The sequence below is a fragment of the Giraffa tippelskirchi genome, chromosome 2, assembly GCF_054371585.1.
Source record: "Giraffa tippelskirchi isolate mGirTip1 chromosome 2, T2T-mGirTip1v1.2.pri, whole genome shotgun sequence".
NCBI classification, from domain to species: Eukaryota; Metazoa; Chordata; class Mammalia; order Artiodactyla; family Giraffidae; genus Giraffa; species Giraffa tippelskirchi.
Genome location: NC_137276.1, coordinates 108,822,074 through 108,842,501, shown reverse-complemented (window position 1 = coordinate 108,842,501; position 20,428 = coordinate 108,822,074). Strand labels below are relative to the sequence as shown.

Genomic DNA, 20,428 nt, shown 5'->3' with positions numbered 1-20,428 from the left:
AGACACACTTTCCCAGGTTTATTTTCTTTAAAACATGCTTGCTGGTTTTCAGTAAAAATAACAACAATGTACTGTGGGGTCTACCACACACGTAAGACTGAATGTAGGCCACAATAACACAAGGCAGGTGAAGGAAAAGCAGTGCTGTGACATCCATATACTGTCTCAAGCAGCACAACAGGCTTGAAGGAAGGAGGTGTAACTTACAGTGCAGACGATAAACCCTAAAGCAACCACTAAACTAACACAACAGAAGTTTACTTCTAAATCGAAAATACTAAACATTGTCAACTTGCTCCAGAAATTTTTCTTAATATAAGAAAAAGTGAAAGTGAAGTCACTCAGTCATGTCTGACTCTTTGGGACCCTATAGACTGTAGCCCACCAGGCTCCTCTGTCCATGGGATTTTCCAGGCTAGAATACTGCAGTGGGTTGCCATTTCCTTCTCCAGGGGATCTTCCCAACCCAGGGATCGAACTCAAGTCTCCCACATTGCGGGCAGACTCTTTACCATCTGAGCCACCAGGGAATCCCATGGTGGGATTCTCCACCCATGGAAATTTTCTTAACAGATGATAACCAAAACTAAAACAGAAAAAAAAAAAACTCCACAGGATTCCTACTAGGAAATGTAAGTTTAAGGAGGAAAAAAATCATCTATAATGTCCACCTGATGCAAAGAGCCAAATCACTGGAAAAGACCCGGATGCTGGGAAAGACTGAAGGCAGGAAGAAAAGGGGGCGAGAGAGGATGCGATGGTTGGATAGCATCACTGACTCAATGGATGTGAGTTTGAGTAAACTCTGGGTGATAGTGAAGGACAGGAAAGCCTGGCGTGCTGTAGTCCATGGGGTCCCAAAGAGTTGGACATGACTGAGTGACTGAACAACAACATAATGTCCACAAACACTAAATACATCTTGCAGTAAAAATGTAAGACTTTTATGAAAAACATTACAACACATTACAAAAGAACATAAAAAAGCCATAAAGAATGGTTCCCAGAGGAGAAGATTCACCATCATTAAAATTCTTCTCAGATGAATGTATTAACAATTTCAAGGCAATCCCAGTCAAAACACCTCCAGTCTTCTGGTTGTTTTCTTTTCAATCACAGTTATCTATGACTTTGTAACAAACTGCTACAGAACACAGTGGCCCAGAAGACCAAGGGCTCCCAAGTCTACAGCTCGTCCGCTCCACCTAGTGTCAGCAGGGGCCCTGGGATGCATTTAAACTCACATCTTTAAGGACCTATATCACTAAAAATTTAAGAATGAAGATAAATGTATTTCCAACTCAAAACAACTAGGAAAAGAACAAAGTAAACTATAAGAAAACAAAAGGAAGGATATAGTAAAAAAATGAAAGCAGAAATTAATGATAGAAAACGTACTAACAGTATATCAGACTAACAAATGAAAATCCTGGTTCTGGAGGTGGGGGGGAATCAAACTAGCTAATTTCTTCAAGAAAGAAAAAAAAAAACCACCAATATACAAAATAAGAAATAACAATGGGGAAATAACTGTAGACACAGAGCACATTTTAAAAGTCAAAAAAAGACTACTTCATACATCTCAATGGAAATAGATTTTAAAATTTAACTGAAATGTAAAATTTGCAAGAAAAACATAGTTTATCAAGGTAGACAAATGGTTAAAACAGACCAACTTTCATGGAAGGGATACAGAACATGATCCAGAAACTATCCCATGAGAATGCCAGGCCCAGATGATTTCTCAGGAGAACTCTGTCAAGTTATTTTTAGGAATCAAGCATAACATTGATAGCTAAACCTTATAAACACAATATACAAAAAAGTTAAAGACCAATCACTTGTGAATGCAGATGCAAAAAATCCTAAATAAAATGAACAGACACCAATGTCACATTAAGAAAATAATACTCTGACCAAGTGGAATATACCCGGAATACAAGTATGGTTCAAAAATACCCATTACCTGTAATGTAATTCAACATATTAGTAGACCTAAGTGAGAAAAATCATATGATTATCTCCATCAGGTATGACACAGCCTTTAACAGAATTCAACAGTGTATTCCTAATAAAAAAACTCCCAAGAAAATAGGAATGGATAGAAGTTCCTTCACACATTGACTCAAATTCACCTGATTCCCACAGCCAGCACCCTACTTACTGGGGAGGTACCAATCAAAGGCATTCCCAATAAGGAACAAGGAAGATACCCACTGTCTCCACCACTAATAGACAATGTCCTAGACCAGGAAAGTAATCTGAGACATAAGAATTGAAAAGGAAGAAGTAAGACTCTCTGCAGGTGGCATCATAGGATAACTGGAAAACCCTAGACTTTGGGGCCTGGAGACACTGGTTTTGAGAACCAATGACAAAACAAACTCAAACAATAAAAAAAAATTCAGCAAGGTTAACATGGAGAAAAAAAAAAAACTCAACAGTTTCCATATACACAAAAAATCGCCAACTGGAAGATACGATGTGAGAAAAAAATCCCATTGACAACAGCAACAAAAAAGGTAAAATACTTAGAAAAGGAATTTAATACTAAGGTTCATATGAAAAAATAAACATGCCAGAGCAACTAGGCAAACACTGAAAAGAATGACCCCTGAGAGTGACCAGCCCAACCAGGTCTGAACGTGGACTATCAGGCCAGGGAAAGCACGCACTGCACACAAGCTCTGAATTTGTCTCAGCCAGCCTGTTTCAGGCTGTCGTGTGGGTATAGCAACTCTGAAACTATTCTACGCATACTGCAGCCCTGAGCAGGTAAGTGAATGTGCCCATGTTGTCAGGGCCAGGGTGGATATAAACACAGAACAGGTTAAGGCAAGAAAGCACCCTGGGTAAGGCTAAAATCAGAGGCATCAGTATCAACTCGTGATTTCTAAGACATGTGCTTCCAGAGCCCTGTGGAGTCAACTGGCGCAGCAGCAGGGCCTCTCCCGCCAGGCCAGGGGGACCAAGGCCCTGAGAAAAAACAGCTGATTCCAACACAGGGGTAGCAAAGGGACAAGAACCCAGAATATCCTATCATGTCAGAAGTTAGAAAGTGCTCAGAAGGCCAAAGGAGCCAGTTTGAAGTGACTCTCACTGGCCAAACCTGCGACAACTTGAACATCAAAATAAGGATAATCAACTGTAAAGCACTAAAAGAGAAACCCACACAGGTTTCTGATAACTTGGGAAGAGGTGTGCGCAGGCTGTGGTGATGTCTGGGTCAGGAAGAATCAGCCTTGTGCTAAATCCAATCTGGATATTGGAGGATTCCCGTCACTGTGCCAGAGGAGTGCCCCCTGCACACAAACTGCACCCATCTCAGGGCCTGTGCTGACGTCTGCATTCCCCAGGAGTTCAGAGTACTGCTACATGCCAGGCAGAGGTTGCCTGTGTGCTTGGTCCAATAAAACCCTAGGCATCGCATCTCTAAAGAGCGCCCCCCCGGTGGACAACACCTCACACAAGCTAGCCTAAGAGTTTGCCAGGAAGAAGCCTGTCCCATGTGACTTCACGGGGAAAGGCTACAAAGTCAGCAAAGTCAAAAGTAGAGGGGGTGAAGGGAGCCCAGGCCTGAGCTTCCAGCCTTTTCTCGTTAGAACTACAAAAACTACTCCACATCCTCAGATTCGGGTTAAAACGTCACAATGTGTAATGATTCATGTATTCTGTACACTGCTAAATGCTTATTTTATTAGAGTTGAAACAGATAGAACAAATGACCCACAGAATTTTCTATTCGTTTATGAAAGAAAAATTCAGGTTCATGAGTACAGAACTGCCAAGTACAAGTAAAGGCCAGGGTGCCCACAGCAGCAATGTCTGCTCTCTCAATGGGCATCACAGAGCACCTCCTGCACCAGACTCAGGTGGTGAGTTAGGAGACAGTTCCCTGCCCACAGAGAGCCTGCCAACCAGCACCAGAGACAGACAAGGATTCTCAAGGAGAACAACAGCCCTGTGGTGAGTACAGGGTGTTAGGAAAACAAAGCTGAAAGGAAATATTAGCCCACCAGGATACAGTGAGATGGCTCTCAAGAACTGGAAACACAGGAAGTAATTTGGTGACTGTATTTGGTGATTATAAGGAGTACACTGCACTGGGCCAGAGCAGAAATGAGCCATGGCAAAGTCATACACTTGGCTGAAGAATGGAGAAAAGAGAATACCAAAAAATTAAAATAGTAAATTTCAAAAAGTATAGCTGTCTCAGCAAAACTCAGACCTGTGAATTCTCAACCCCTTATAACCTTCCCCTGAATGAATACTCACACAGCACTCCGTCCAGTAAATGTGCAAGAAGGGGAAGGTCAGCAGAGCTTTGTTCCCTTCTTTGGGCAGCAGCTCCTCTTTGAACTGAACAAAGTTAGACTCCAGGTGAATCATCTTTGGAGCCCGGCCATAGGACCTATCAACAATTGTGAACAAGTCACTGAGAAACATTAAAATGTTCAGCAGAAGGAAACGGAGAAAAAGACAACAATCTAATCATATCTATGCATTCAGAAGTGCATAGGTGATATTAACCCTGAATTTTAATTATCATATGTTCCATCTGAAGAGATGATATAAATTATTTTAAACACAGTTCATGTGTCAAAGCTCTTCATAACTCCATTTGCAACAACACAGACCTCTGAGAAAAATAAATGTTAGTGTACAGTCACCATAAAAGAAGAGTTTCCCAAATGTCAAAAGTGCAGTTTGAACCTACCAAAGCTTTAAACTGCTCTAATACTTTTTCGACAAACTGCATTATCCAAAAAAGAACTGTCTGGTGAAAAAGAACAGGTTTCTCTTTGCACAGCATAAACAGTGGTAACCACCATCCTCCAATTTTTTTCAAAGGACATCTCAAGGAAATTTTTTTAAATAATTTTTAAAATTTATTTTCAGCTGCGCTGGGTCTTTGCTGCTTTTCATGGGCTTTCTCTAGTTGCAGCAAGTGGGGACTACTCTTCGTTGCAGAGCACGGGCTCCAGGCACGCAGGCTTCAGTAGCTGCAGTGCATGGGCTCAGTAGTTGCTGGGCTCTAGAGCACAGGCTCAGCAGCTATGGCTCACGGGCTTAGTTGCTCCGTGGCATGTAGGATCTTCCTGGACCAGGGATCAAACCTCCATTGGAAGGCAGATTCTTACCCACTGCATCACCAGGGAAGTCCCATCCTCCAATTTTCCTCAATCCAAGAACAAAGATCCCACAAGCTACACGCATCTAATCGATGGCTATCCCAGAGTATGGGCGCCGTTTTATTATACTTCTAAAAATAAATTAGGCTACATACATCTCTTTTCAACACCTCTATTTTCCACCTCTGGTGAGTTGTGTCTCTTTTAAATATCTACAGATGAACTTTATTCTTTTTGTCTAATCTAAGGAGTCTCCGTGATGAATAAACTGAAAACAACCATACTGAACATTATGATGCTTTCACTTGTGGATTTTCTATTTCGTGCTAGATTTTTCCTATCGTTGGTGAGATTAATCAAGTTTTCCTTTTCCATCCTTTTTCTCTGTTAGCTTAAAAGTTTAATCTTCTATTTCTTTTCTGTTGTTATTTACATTTTAATTTTTAATATGCATAAACTTAAATTTCCCTTTCAAATAGTACAGTAAATGTCTACCCCTCCTTGAACATGACAAACATACTACACTGTTTTCTTTCTGCTTTCTTCCACATTCTGAAATTTTATATTTTTAATTTTTAAAAGCATTGACACCATAATATAGTGACAGATATTATTAAATTCTTCCATTTGCTGAATTGTTTTCTCTCATTCACAGCACTAGGCCTCCTCAATAGTTGAATAATTTTTCTGTGAGAGAATTCTCCCAGTTCTGTACATTCTTATATTACATTTTGGTAAATAAATACATTCCTTGTAACACTAAGCAGGCACAAAGATTAGACAAGACTCAACCGAGAGCCTGGTAAAGTCATCCAGAATGTTAATTCTTCACGTTAGGAGGGTAAAAACTGGTGGTCAGAAAGGAATAATGTAGCAAGAATCAGAATTACATGAGCATGAATAACAACAGGAAAATTTTCATTCATCTTGGTTAAAATCAGATTGCCAGTATTAACAGGTCACAATCCAAACATTTTCTACAAATAATATCTAATCTTACCAGAAGTTAGTTTTTCAGTAAAATAATTCAAAGTCAATTATTTCCTCAGAACAAGTCATTAGAGGAATAATCACAAACAGGGCCAATAGGAGGACTGATCTGATTGCAGTCCTAATTTTAAAGATCATCCTTCTGTCCACTTTTTCATCCTTAAGAGAAGAGCCCAGGCACTCAGAGTGACAAAGTCCTGGTGAAGACACAGAGGCACCAGGTCTACTGAGGAATATGGGTGCACATCTCCTTAACAAAATGCCACCAGGAGTCAGAAGTCACCTCTATACAAGGGGCCTGCGACTCCGGAGACGTGTCCCATTTCTATCATCCTAGGTCTTGTACAGAGAACAACACGTTCCTTAAAAAAAGGCCCACAGATTACGGGGCCTTCTTCTCAGTCTCCTTAGAACTCAGGCTCTCACTTTCACTGCTTCACTCACTCACACAAATGCCTACAAAACAAGGAGGGAGATGCCATACCTTCTCCATTCCATCGGTTCTCTTGGAAGCTGCTGGGAAAGTGTCGGGTAAATGGAGGTAAATAAATTCTGATCTCCAGCACCTACAACAGGAATAAACATGGCATCGTTAGGTAAATATAGGGAAAATGGGCTCTAAAATGTATTAATTGGTATTTTTAGACAATTTAATAATTTAGCAAAATGACATCACAAAACAAAGTTGTTTTGTATCTTTAAAGAAGTGGTCTCTAGAAAAGCCAGCACTTGATCTAACTTCGCCCCCACCTGGCCTCCCTGAGGAGATAAATTCTCCCCAAGAGGAAGAGGAAGAGGAGGAAGAGGAGGAAGAGAAGGAAAGTAGAGTCACCTGCCCGGGTCTGACAGCTAAGGAGGGCAGAGCTGGACCAACCCTGCCCAGCCGCGCACCTGTGTCGGCTCCTACAGCTACTTCTTCAATTTGGATAAAACAGCCATGAAACTCCAGGCAGAAAAGGAAGCCAGGACAAGTGGATGTGAGTTTCTTCACCAAATTCCAGCAGGAGCCGAGATACACAGGCTACTCTCTGTGCACACGGTACCCAGGACACCAAACCACCTGCTCTCACTCATCCTCAGGGAAGCCCTGGAGGCAGATCCGACCGCTCACCGAGAACAGAGGAGCCTCACGAGAACAGAGGAGCCTCACGAGAACAGAGGAGCCTCACGAGAACAGAGGAGCCGCAAGGACCCGCACTCAGAGCGCACAGCTTGCTGGTGGCAGAGACCAGTGAGGAGCTCAGGAGCCTCTGGCTTCACAGCTCGGCTGTGAACTCAGCTCTTCATCCCGGCCTTAACAGAACTGGAAAACCCACTAAGCTCTCCTAAAATGGCAGTATAGCCACATCCTACTCAGCCTAGAAAGAATCTTTCAATACCGATGGCTCAGTCTTACACTCAGGATCCTCTACCTTTAAGCAAAACCTTTTTCCAAATTGCATTTATATTGATCTTGAAGAAATCACTGGGAAGTGATGAGGGCCACTGACATACTTACTTGTTTTGCTACCATGAGCCTAAAAAAAAAGAAAACAAAACAAACAAAACAGAACCTTTCCCAAACCACATAACAATGTCAAGTCACTACAGAGAGGAGTGATGTTTCTGGGCAACTGAGCTGATCCTCAGAGAGGCAGTGGGGCATGGGGACTGGACACCAATGCTGGAAGGTTGACCACCTGGGTCCCTTCTGAGCTCCACCACCTACTAGCTGAATAGGCTTGGGAAGACCATGTATCCTTTCTGTGCCTCAGGGATTCTCTGTGAAATGGGAAAATACAAATAGTTCCCAACAGGATTATTGTGAGACTGAGTCAAGGCAATAACCTTGAACAAAGCCCAACACAGAGTAAATCGTTAACAAGTGTTACTATTAATAATTTATTGTTGCCATAAAAACAGCTTTTAGGTTTTAACTCATCAGTTTTCACCGCATTCATGTATTTGGTAATTGTCTTAGAAATCATTAAAGTAAGAAAACCTTTAGTTACCTTCTAATTTCTTATCTTTGAGTGCCAACTCCTGCTGCCTCTTGAAAAGGTTCTAGAATTAACATATTAAAAAAATGACTACTCTCTGCTAAAAGGAAATTGGGCAACCACAGGGAAGCTTTCTCCTCTTTCACTTGGTTTTTTTATATATATGCTCTTTGTAATAAAGTCTCACATAAAGGTACAAATAACCTCTGCAACAGGGTAAACAAATGAAGTGCCTCCTATACACCCCCTTCTCAAGCGTCTCCCCCAGGAAATCCTGTTATACAATATAAAACTTGTCCAACTGGAGGCTGTAAAGTAACAATTTTTCTTACATTCAATCATGAAATAAATCTTTAATCTGTGTTCTAAATTTAATTTTAAACAATTATAGGTCAATTAACATATCTGTCAAGGGCAGAGACATCATCTGATAATAACTGGGCACTGAATATGTGACCATTTGATCTCAGCCCCTGTTAAGGAGCTGAACTGTGTCCCAGCAAAATTCACACATTGAAACCCTAACTCCTCAGCACCTCTGTATGTGACTGTATGTTAAAGAGGTGATTAGGTGAGAACAAGGGCTTTTGAAAGGGCCCTGATTAAATCCCTTAGGCATCCTATGTGGACACACAGTCACTGCGGCGGGAAAGACCACATGAGGACGCAGCAAGAAGACATGGCCACTGACAAGCCACAAAGGGAGGTCTCCTAACCAACCCTGCTGACACCTTGACCTTGGACCTCCAGCCTTCAGGACAGTGAGGAAATAAAGTTCTGCTGTTTCAGCTCCGCCCCTACCCCAGCCTGGAGTATGCCTGGAGTATTTTGTTACCCCGAGCAAACTGACACAGCACCCTACTTTTCATTCCCACTCACTGAAACCCTATGTTGCCTGAACATGAAGAAAGCCACCATGATTTTCTCAGAATACATGGCTATTATTAATGACAATACTCTCAAGTCTTTATACTGAGTATTATGGAAAACAGAGGGAAGTATATTTGAAAATGGGCTACAAAGAGCCATAAAAGACAGACAGGAAAGAGCTTATATGTAAAACCTCAGAAGACTAAAATCTCCATTCACGTGATAGGTAATTAAATTAACAATGTGTATTAATACTTTGTAGTGCCCCAAAATAGCCCAACCAGTTAATAGAAAAGCCACTGGAGTGCTGAGGTCTGAACTGTAAGAGCAACTTCATTTTGATCCCATGGGCTGCACAGGGGCATGAGAACAACAGGGACTCAGTTGTTAGAATATAGCTACTAGAAGCAAAAATGAGGCTTAAGATGATGTGTTGAGACAACTTTGTTCAGAAAATTGCTGTGTTTATTTTTCTTACTCAAGAGACCTACTAGGATTCACTCAGGGACTTCCTTGGTGGTCCCGTGGTTAAGAACCCGCTTCCAATGCAGGGAATGCAGGTGTCATCCCTGGTTATGGAACTATGATCCCACATGCTGCAAGGCAACTTAGCCCCATGTTCCACAACAAGAGATGTCTGAGAAAAAGGCCGGCGGAGCCCTGGGTTCCTGACCACCTACGCCTCTTTTCTTACGTCTGCCATTTGTGATCAGACTCTGGTCCACGCACTCAGGTATCTGAGGCAGACCTTCACTATTTTCTGAATTAGGACTGCATTCTCTGAGATATTCAGAAGCATATATTTATGTATTAATCACATAATTTTAAACTTTTTATGTTAAAAGCAGGTAAGAACTAATTAAACACAGCCAGTGGGGGGAGGGGGTGGCAGTTAAAAAAGATGATTTCAGTGACTTAAGTATATATGGGTCACATTTCAATAAACTCAGCTGAACATTTTCTTAAAATTTTAAAAACAGAAAGACTTGGGAACTCAATTATAAAATAGTTAACTTTTACCAACATTGAGAAGACACTAACACATGTCCAACAGAATATAAATAAATATAGATAAAGATGTGTCACTTAGATTTTCACACGCTAGCAAGGTCATGCTCAAAATCCTTCAAGCTAGGCTTCAACAGTACCTGAACTGAGAACTTCCAGATGTACAAGCTGGATTTAGAAAAGGCAGAGGAACCAGAGATCAAATTGCCAACATCCACTGGATCACAGAAAAAGCAACGGAAAAAGAAAAAAGAAAAAGCAAGAGAATTCCAAAAAAATGTCTACTTCTGCTTCACTGACTAATAAGCTAAAGCCTTTGACTGTGTGGATCACAACAAAGTGGAAAATTCTTAAAGAGATGGAAATACCAAATAGGAGACTGATCTGTCTCCTAAGAAACCTGTATATAGGACAAGAAGCAACAAGTAGAACCAGACATGTAACAGTGAACTGGTTCAAAACTGGGAAAGGAGTACGTCAAGTCTGTATACTGTCATCCTGTTTATTTAACTTATATGCAGAGTACATCATGCAAAATGCCAGTCTGGATGAAGCATAAGCTGGAATCAAAACTGGGAAAGGAGTACATCAGGGAGAAATATCAACAACCTCAGATATGTTGCTGATACCACTATAATGGCAGAAAGTGAAGAACTGAAGAGCCTCTTGATGAGGGTGAAAGAAGAGAGAGAAAATACTGACTTAAAACTCAACATTCAAAAACCTAAGATCATGGCATCTGGTCCCATCACTTCATGGCAAATAGATAAGGAAAAAGTGAAAACAGTGGCAGCTTTTCTTTCTTGGCTCCAGAATCACTGTGGACAGTGACTGCAGCCATGAAATCAAAAGACACTTGCTCCCTGGAAGAAAAGTGAAAGTGAAAGTCGCTCAGTGGTGTCCGACTCTTTGTGACCCCATGGACTACACAGTCCATGGAACTCTCCAGGTCAGAACACTGGAGTGCGTAGCCTTTCCCTTCTCCAGGGGATCTTCCCAACCCAGGGATCGAACCCAGGTCTCCCGCATCGCAGGCAGATTCTTTACCAGCTGAGCCACAACAGAAGCCCAAGAATACTTGACTGAATACTGCAAGAAAAGCTATGACAAACCTAGACAGTGTATTAAAAAGCAGAGCTATCACTTTGCCGACAAAGGTCTGTATAGTCAAAGCTATGGTCTTTCCAGTGGTCATGTAGAAATGTGAGAGTTGAACCATAAAGAAGGCTGAGTGCTGAAGAATTGATGCTTTTGAACTGTGGTGTTACAGAAGACTCCTGGGAGTCACTTGGACTGCAAGAAGATCAAACCAGTCAATCCTAAAGGAAATCAATCCTGAATATTCATTGGAAGGACTGATGCTGAAGCTGAAGCTCCAATACTTTGGCCACCTGATGCAAAGAGCCAACTCACTGGAAAAGACCCTGATGCTGGGAAAGATTGAGGGCAGGAGGAGAAGTGGGGCAGAGGATGAGATGGTTGGATGGCATCATTGACTCAATGGACATGAGTTTGAGCAAACTCCAGGAGATGGTGAAGGACAGGGAAGCCTGGTGTCCCTCAGGTCACAAAGAGTCGTAAACGACCTAGCGAATGAACAACAAGAGACCCGTAAGAAATTGGCTATTTTTGAAACAACTCTAATTTTCAAAGAAGTAAATTATAACTAAAAATAGAAACCTGTAGGCCAGACAGTCTTTTAGACCCAACATACCATCACTAAGATCAGAGTCTAAGCAGAGCTGAGTAACAAGTCCAGAGCAACTCCAGGAGGGTGCAGCAGACCCGCCCAGCTGCGCTCAGGGCCACTCACAGCTGTGCTCAGTCGCACAGCATTGGCTTCACCCTCTACCAACGTAGAGAACAATGGAAACTTTCAATCATTTTTATGCACAAAACTTTTATTTTAGGATCCACTAGAACTGCAATGTCACAAGGTTATTTATTGTCAAAGCATTTTTAAATCCTGATCTTCAGAATCAGTCTTATGTTGATACTTAGAGAGCAGAGGCTGAGTCCAGGGTCCTGCTCTGTGTGAAGGTGCCTTCAGCAGAGGAAAGGCACGTGAAGCTCCACCGTGCTGGCCTCAACATCCAACCAAACCGCATGAACTGGCTCCACCTGGGGTGGAGGTTAGAGAGAGATACCCATCTGCATCTCAGGAACACTGGGTATCTAGACTAGGCTAACATAAAGGCATCTATTCTCTTAATTGAGAAGAAAATATTTGTATCTCTGTTCAAAAAGCTATACATTTGTTGCTAATGTAGCTGCAATATTTATGGTTATTTATATGCAGTATTTATGTATATGTAATATTTATGTAATCATTTTTTTTTTAATTTTAAGATTTGATGATGACGTAAGATTGCATTTAGCACTAAACCATTTACAGGAAGGGTAGCGTAAATTAACAAATGTGGTGCCAGTGCTCCAAAGTTACCAATCATGCCTCAGGAGGAACAAAAGGTTAAACAGAAAAGTCACCTATTTGTTGGGAAGGACACAGGGCTTTCATACTTACAGAATCAGACATGTGTCAAGGGCATTCAGAAATTGACAGAATCGTCCTGTTCCCTTGGGGCCTGTGAACATGTTACATTACACGGCAAGGAAGAATCAAGGTTGCAGATGGATTAAAGCTGCTAGTCAGCTGACCTTAAAATAAAGCGATGATCCTGGCTTATCTGGATAGGCCCACTGTGCTCCTAAGGGTCCTTACATGGGGAAAAGCCACAACCAGAGAGATGGAGTCATGAGAAAGACTGAACTGGGGCCCAGAGAGCCAAGGGAGATGCTAGAAAGGGGATTCTCTCCTAGAGCCCTCAGAAGGACCAGCCCTGCCCACACCTCAGTCCAGAGAGAACCACGTCAGACTTCTGACTTCCATGACTCAGAGAAAATACCTCTGCGTTACTTTTAGGCACCAAGTCTACGTAATTTGTTACAGCAGTCACAAGAAACTGACACAACTATGAAAAGTGAAGTCATGGGACTGATTTAAAACAAACAAAAGCATTTGACTAACCCCCCCCCCCCAAATCTATGTAATACTCCCAATCTGATGATCCGGGAGGACTTGCTATAAGCACTAGAGGATTTGGCCCCAGGTGAGAAGTAGCTGACAGAAGTCAGAGGAGGGACCATTCATTTACTGCGCAGTTGCTCACGCACTGTCAGCACGCTGCTCAGCCACCCTGAGTCCTCCCAGCAGCCCGAGGGCCACCCCACACAGGGAAGCCCAGGCACCCACGGCTCTCCACCCAGGTGAGTCAAGCGGCGCCTCAGAGTAAAGCTGCCTACTCTGGGCTCAACATTATTCACTGCTGCTCCAAGATGCTTCTTTCTCTCATTTTATTGTTTCTTGGGCTTCCCAGGTGGTTCACTGGTAAAGAATCTGCCTGCAGTGCAGGAGATGTGGGTTTGATCCTTGGGCTGGGAGGATCGCCTGGAGAAGGAAATGGCAACCCACTCCAGTATTCTTAAATCACAACTCGGCCAACCCTGCCATCTCAGCACTAGCTTTGTGACAGGTCTGGCCCACCAGCTTCCCCTATCTGCCGGTGACAGACACCTGCTCGCTCTCCCCTGCCAGTTACACAACCAGCACCACCCTGCCTGCAGGCGTGACCAAAGGGACGAAGTACAATGTGTGAGGGCTAATCAAGTTTCATACTGTGGGAGTTTGCAGAAAAGAAACTACAGCCAATACACAGAGGCTGTTCGAGACAGAAAGTCCCAAAGTTTCCCTTTTTTTAAGAAGTAAGACAAGATAGTAATGACCTTCTCTAGCACTCAGAGACCACACTAGACCCAAAACTCAGGCATTTAACAGAAAAAGAAAGACAGGATAAGTGCATCTATATATAAGACCACAGAAGAATCAGCCTTTGAAGGTTTACATATTTTTAAAATACAGGGAATATAGTCAAGCTGCAGCCGTTTGAATCACAGCATTTGAGATTCAGGAGGACATCTTGCTCGCTTCGGGCACACCTGGACGGGAGGCTTCTCCCAAACCGCTCTTTTCCTGGATTTCCCTCTCACCTCCTTAAAAGTCCATTCGAAGATCACTCACTTTCTCAATGGGGTCTCACTATCGTTTTCAAAAGATGCACCATTTTGAAGAGGGATTTGAACACAACTAGCAAAACTGTGCTTACCACAGCCCCAGCAATCCTCACAGTGACAGACCCCAACAGATACATGGGGAAAACACATCTGATTGCAAGACTGTGTCAAACAGCAAAAGATGAAACCATTCAAACTCCACTGATGGATGACCAGAATAAACCACGGCACATCGACATGACAGGGCTCTGAGGACTAAACAGGAGAGGGCACCATCTCTACACTCAGTCCTACTGGAAATGTTAAGGGGAAAGCGAAGTGGGGAATGTGCATGTGGTCTGCGATCTCTTATCTAAGAAAGGGAAATATTAATACAACACATATGACTATTTCCTACAGAAGGAGACACTTCAGGTCAGGGAGGGACAGGGCAGAGAGGACAGGGCTACACACTAGATTGCTGCACTGCTGGTGGCATTCACAGGGCCATCCGAGGCTATGTGAGGTGGACTGAGGAGGGCCCTGGACCCACAGCACCAGGATCACCTGGGCATCTGTGAGAAGTCCTCACTCCCAGGCCCCACCCCATCCTGTTCCATCAGAAACTCCGGGTGTGGTCTGGCCTCAGGCCCCCACAAGCACTCCAGGGGATTCTGATCCAGTCTGAGGACCTTGTCCTATCATCCCTAAGCATGCCTGAAAACTGGAAGAAACACTACACAAGACAGAGAGCAGGGAGAAAGCACATACAGAGGACAGAGCAGTTAAATAAAGCCCTGAAGTCCTGAACTTGAACTGAAAAGATCAGAGTGAATTTAGAGCCCAGCTCTTCCCCCTATAAAGGCCCAGCAGCCACTAGAAGCCAAAGCACACAGACTGGGGTCTCCAAATACCATCTCCCACCAGAAGGAATCGGGGCTCCCTGAAGAACGGCTGATACCAGTGCCAGGGCAGGAAGTGCACAAAGTGAGTCTGGAACACCATGTCCCACCAGAGAGCAGAGAAACTAAAGATTCCTACAAGGATTCCTACACCTCAGAAGCCAGCTGGCAAATGGGACACAAGGCACAGCCCCCCAGACTCTTCAACAAGCTGTAAGGAACCACAGAGGGAGAAAGGGAAACTAAGGTTTCAAGGGAGAATGAAAACATTAATCTAAAAACCTACTGACACTAAATAATTTAAAGAATTTTTTTAAAAAAGACATTTCAGACACACTGGAAATATAAACACTTAATATTTGATACTAAGAAATTGTATTTTTAGATGTGATAAAGGTTTTGCAGTTATATTTTTTAAAGTCCTTATCTTTCAGTGACACAGGCTGTCTTAGCTCAGGATGGAGATGGAGTGGCTTAAACAATACATACAACTGTTTTCCTCCTTGTTCTGGAGGCTGATGTCCAAGGTGCCTCCTCATGGCTTCCCAGTGAGGGCTCCCCTTGCTGACTTGCTCTCCCAGCCTCTCCTCCTCTTCTTACGAGGCCGATGACCCCACCATGAGGTCCCCACTCTCATAACCCAAGCCAATCCTAATTATCTCCCAGAAGGTCCCATCTGCAAATATGACCACATTAGTGGTTTGAGCTTCAATGTAGGAATTTGGGTGGGGCACACAAATATTCAGTCCACAACACATACACTTACTGATAAATGTTCGATGCCTGAGATTTGCTTCAAAATAACAACAGGACTGGAAGGAATGGGCAGGGGTATAAAGAAGCAAGATTGGCCATTTAGTTGTTGAAACTGAGTGATAGGCTTGGAGGGGTTCTTCATACTATTTTTTTTAATACAAGTTTGCAAGTTTCTATAATAAAACATTTGAGATGTTAACAATTCTCCTATTTCTCTTATCCTTTTCTCTTTCTCCTTTCTTCCTAGCATGCATCACCTATTACATGATATAATTTACCCTGTATGCACACAATCTACACTCTTGCTGGAACATAAGCTCTAAGACAGCCAGGAACAGATGCTGAGGACATGCGCTGATGGTGAATCCAGGGCCCAGTTCTACACTAAACAACGCAGGGCCCCCAAAGGCCAAGATATCCTACAGCAGATGGAGTGATGGCACTGGCTGTCAAGTTCTCAGAAGATGAATTTAATTTTAGAATCAGTAAGATTACACCAAAAACTGCCAGTACGGCTGGCTACCCTACTCAGTTCTTTGATGGCTGAGCTAAAGAGAGTGATGTTTCTATTCTACTCAGCTCTATGGCAAAGGCTTTCTCTCAGGGATAACTTGAGGGACAACCCCCTTTCTGTGTAGGCAGACGGTGTCTGACTCCCCGACCGCTTGGCCAGGTTGCGGTGGACGAGGAGTTGGCCACCCTTGGGCCTGGTCCTCACTGCGTCACCAAACACTGAGGGGCCTTGGTCAGGCACAGAAACTGGCGCTCAGGTCTTCAGCCTCAAAATGGCCCTTCCCGCTGTTCACCTCAATGCTTAAGAAATGTTCAAGCTGACCTAGCCAGACTAAGAGTGCTTACAAATGGTGAGCTGTGAATGTAGTAAAAATTGTTACCACAGGCGTTACCGTTAGTTCTAAGACTCTACCTAAAACTGCAGCTCTGAAATGTATGCAACTACTTCTAAACACTAAACAGATCTGTTGAAAAAAGGAAAAATTTCCAAACACATGACATGACACTTCCTGGTGAAAGCAAGGTATAAGCCTGTTGTCAGTTTCTTCATAATTTCTCTGTTCACTGTTTTTAAAAAATAATTTTATCTATTGATGCATTCATTCATTTATTTTATTTCTGGCTGTGCTAGGTCTTCGCTGTTGCACAGGTTTTTCTCCAATTGTGGAGAGCAGGCTTCTCATTGTGGGGGCTTCTCTTGTCGTGGAGCACAGGCTCCAGGGCACGCGGGCTTCAGCAGTAGAGGCAGGTGGGCTCAGCAGGTGCAGCTCGCGGGCTCTAGAGCACAGGTTCAGAAGCTGTGGCACACGGGCTCAGTTGCTTCATGGCATATGGGATCTTCCTGGATCAGGGATTGAACCCATGTCTCCTGCATTGGCAGGCAGATTCTTAACCACTGAGCCAACAGGGAAGCCATCCCTGCTCACTTCTTTAAAAAATTTGGCAAATGAGGGCCTAAAACAACGAGGAATGAAACATCATGTAACACATGTGCAGGAAGCCAATAAAAGCATTTATTTTCTTGGGGGAAAAAAAGGAAAGAGAGGTCGCATAACAGGTTCATCTTTTCTTAAGAGATTATCCCACCTTCAGTCAACATCTCAAGCCCAAAACTCCAGATACCATGGACTTGCTCAGGGGTCAGGAGCACAGTAAGGACATGCCTCTAGACAGAGGACGTGCTATAAAACCAAAGACACATGATGGATGCTGCCAACATGCACCTGGATGCCAGTGCAGACGCCATAATCAAGGAGCTGACCAGAATCCCTAGAAGATTTGTCCACATCCTGACCCCCCGCCCCAGGACCTGGGAATGAACCTTATTTGGAAAAGGGGTCTTTATAGATATGATTAAGTTCAAGCTCTCAAATAAGATCATTCTGTATCATATACAGATGGGCCCTACATCCAATGACAAGAGGTCACTTGTCAGGTCAGATAAGAGGTAGAAGGGAAAACACAGGGAGAGAGAAGGCCATGTGAAGACAAGGCAGAGACTGGAATGATGTGCCTACAAGTCAAGGAACAGCAAGGATTTCTGGGCACTGGAAAGAGGCGAGAAAGGACCACCTCCACCCCCAAGGCCTCAGGAAGAAGCACAGCCTTGCTGATACTTTGATTTTCAATTTCTAGTCTCCAGAACTGTGAAAAAATAAATTTCAGTTGTTTTAAGCCACTCAGTTTCTGATAATTTGTTACAGCTATCCTAGAAAACTAATACATATGGCGTAAAATACAAAAATCAAACGCACATCTTCCCTAGCGCTCTTCCAATCCATCTTTTAGATATGTTTTTGGCCATACCGCTTACACGTTGAAATAAACACAGATGAACGGGCAATTCTCAAGAGGTACAAGCACAAAGAACCACATAAAAAGAACCTGACTAATCATCAGGTGTATAACACCAAAACAACTATGGTGGAAGATGGCCTTGGGCTGGTCAAAGAGTTCTTAGATAGACAACCAAAGAATAGGAGAAAATATCTGCAAATCACATATCTGATAAAGGAGGTATTCCAGTCCACACACTGGAATAGGAGACAGGAAGAAAGGAGGAGCAAACTGTAGTCGGTGCAACATGAATGAACCTCAGAAACACTGCAGAGTTAAAGAAGCCAGATAGGAGACTGCATGTTACATGACTCAGTTGTGTGCAATGTCTAGAAAACACCAATCTATAGAGACAGAAAGCAGGTCAGTGGTGCCTATGCCTAGGGGCAGAGATTAACTGCTAACAAGTTCTTGGGGTGATGGAAATGTTCTAGAACTGAACTATGATGATGGCTGCACAACTGTGAACATCTACTAACAGTCTGAGAAGTGTACACATACAACGGATATTAATTTTATAGTATGTAGACTAAAGCTCAATAAAGCTGCTCAGAAAAAGAAAAAACAAAAAACTATAGCCTGTCCATTAGACTGGCAAAAATTAAAAAGATATCTCCAACCCAGTGGGGCAGAGTGTAACTCGGAGGGAAGCTTTTTCACAGGGCAATTCGGGCTCTCCCTTTCTGACCCAACAATTATACTTCTAGATTCCATCCTTCATAATGAAAATGTATTCCTGCTTTATTTATATACTTTTAAGGTTAAAGTTTCATTTCTAAAAGTTACAGCTGTATCTTTTTCAAAGGCTTCACCCAAATGCCAGGTTGACAGTCCCTCAACCCTAAATGCTCCAGAGCAGAAGCTGAATCACAGACCTGAGAATGCTTCAGTTTGTTCATACATTTCTCCTGACTTGAAGTAAAGAAACCATATCTGAACACAACTCAGAAGGACTATTTCAAAGACTGTGGGCCACATCTTCTACTGGATTAACACGTATTTCCTCAATTCAAAAACTCCAAAGAGAAAATGTTCTAGTACCAAAAAACAAAAAACCACCTAAGTGCTAATAGTTTACCTAAAAACAAGTCTGAGCAGTCAGGACTCAAATTCTCCAAACATTTTTCTACAAAGCTATCTGATCGTGACAAACACATGTATTTAAAGAAAATAACTACACCATTGAAACCTCCTACCTTACATATAACACAGTTTCCCCTCTAGAGTAATGGTTACTCACTTATTAATTTTCTCTACAAATATTTACTGAGCACCAACTATGTGCCCAGCACCATCCAGGTGCCACAAATATAGCAGTGATTACAGAAGATAAAGTTCTGAACCTCACGTTCTATTCCAGGGCAGCCTGGGTTGGGGTGGAGAGAAACAACCATGAAAAAAAAAAAAATCTGTTGGGGTGCTAAGCAAGAAGACTGAGCAAGTCCCAGAGATGCCAAACCCTCACAGGCCCAGGAGGTGGCACGTGAGCAGCTCCGGTGCGGGAGGAAACACCCAGGAGTCAGGAGAGCGACAGCACAGGGGCTGCTGGGCCGTGTGTGTGCAAGGCCCGGCCAGGAGGCCAGCTGGGGGTGGAGACGGGGTCGTGGACAGAGGGTCTCAGAGCCCACAGAAGCCCTGAGGATACTAGGCCGAGAAGGCGGGTGGCCCCTGGAGAGGTGGAAGCCAAGGGAATTATGTGCCGACTTCTCTTTTGGAGGGACTGCCCTCAACCCCAGAATCAGCTTCAAGGGTAAGGCCAGAAACAAGCCGGCCAGTTGGAAGGCTGCTGGGGTCCCAAGGAGAGATGAAGGGGGCCAGGGTTTGGGGGAGCAGCAGTGAAGGCAGAGAAAAGGGGCTGAATTCTAGATCAATTTCAAAGATAAAATGATATTTGCTGGTAGACAATGTTGGTTGTGAGAGAAAAAGAGAAGTCAGAATGACTCCAAGGTCATCAATTTTATTTTTAAAAACCAAATATTCTTAAAGAGCAAAATACTGCGAATACACTTTAAAAGTCACATTAAGTGCAGTTCCCCAGGGACGACCTGATTGAAAGTGGGAACAGAAGGGAGCAGAGAGGAGAGAAAGCCCAGGAGGCTCTCTGGGCAATCCCCAGAAGGGAGGGGTGACAGGGAGGATCTGTGGGGGCCCATGTCCATCATCCAGACCCCCCAGGCCAGAGCAGAGGGAGGGAGGATCAGCAGGGAGCCCTGGGAGACGAGGCACCAGCACTCCGTCAACTGACAAAAATCTGTTTTTAGACAAGAAATTCTCAGGTAAGTCACTTGCCTTTTCAATAAAAGGTGACCAAGGCCCTTCCTACCTCTTGTGTGGACAAGCCAGCTGGCTGTCAGCTCCTTTCCAGGCCAAGACTGGCTCCTGCGTGGTGTGT

At 43.3% G+C, this 20,428-nt stretch overlaps 1 protein-coding gene across 5 annotated transcripts in view; it reads right to left on the bottom strand.

The window, feature by feature from the left end:
• TRAPPC10 (trafficking protein particle complex subunit 10) overlaps nucleotides 1-20,428 on the bottom strand; it is a 75,939-nt gene that overhangs the window by 50,568 nt on the left and 4,943 nt on the right. For all 5 annotated transcript variants that reach the window (XM_081570043.1, XM_081570044.1, XM_081570049.1 and 2 more), the window contains exons 2-3: nucleotides 6,607-6,688; nucleotides 4,276-4,411 (exon numbers count right to left, since the gene is read on the bottom strand). In XM_081570043.1, the coding sequence (XP_081426169.1) occupies nucleotides 4,276-4,411; nucleotides 6,607-6,688 (218 nt within the window). The remainder of the gene's footprint in view (nucleotides 1-4,275; nucleotides 4,412-6,606; nucleotides 6,689-20,428) is intronic.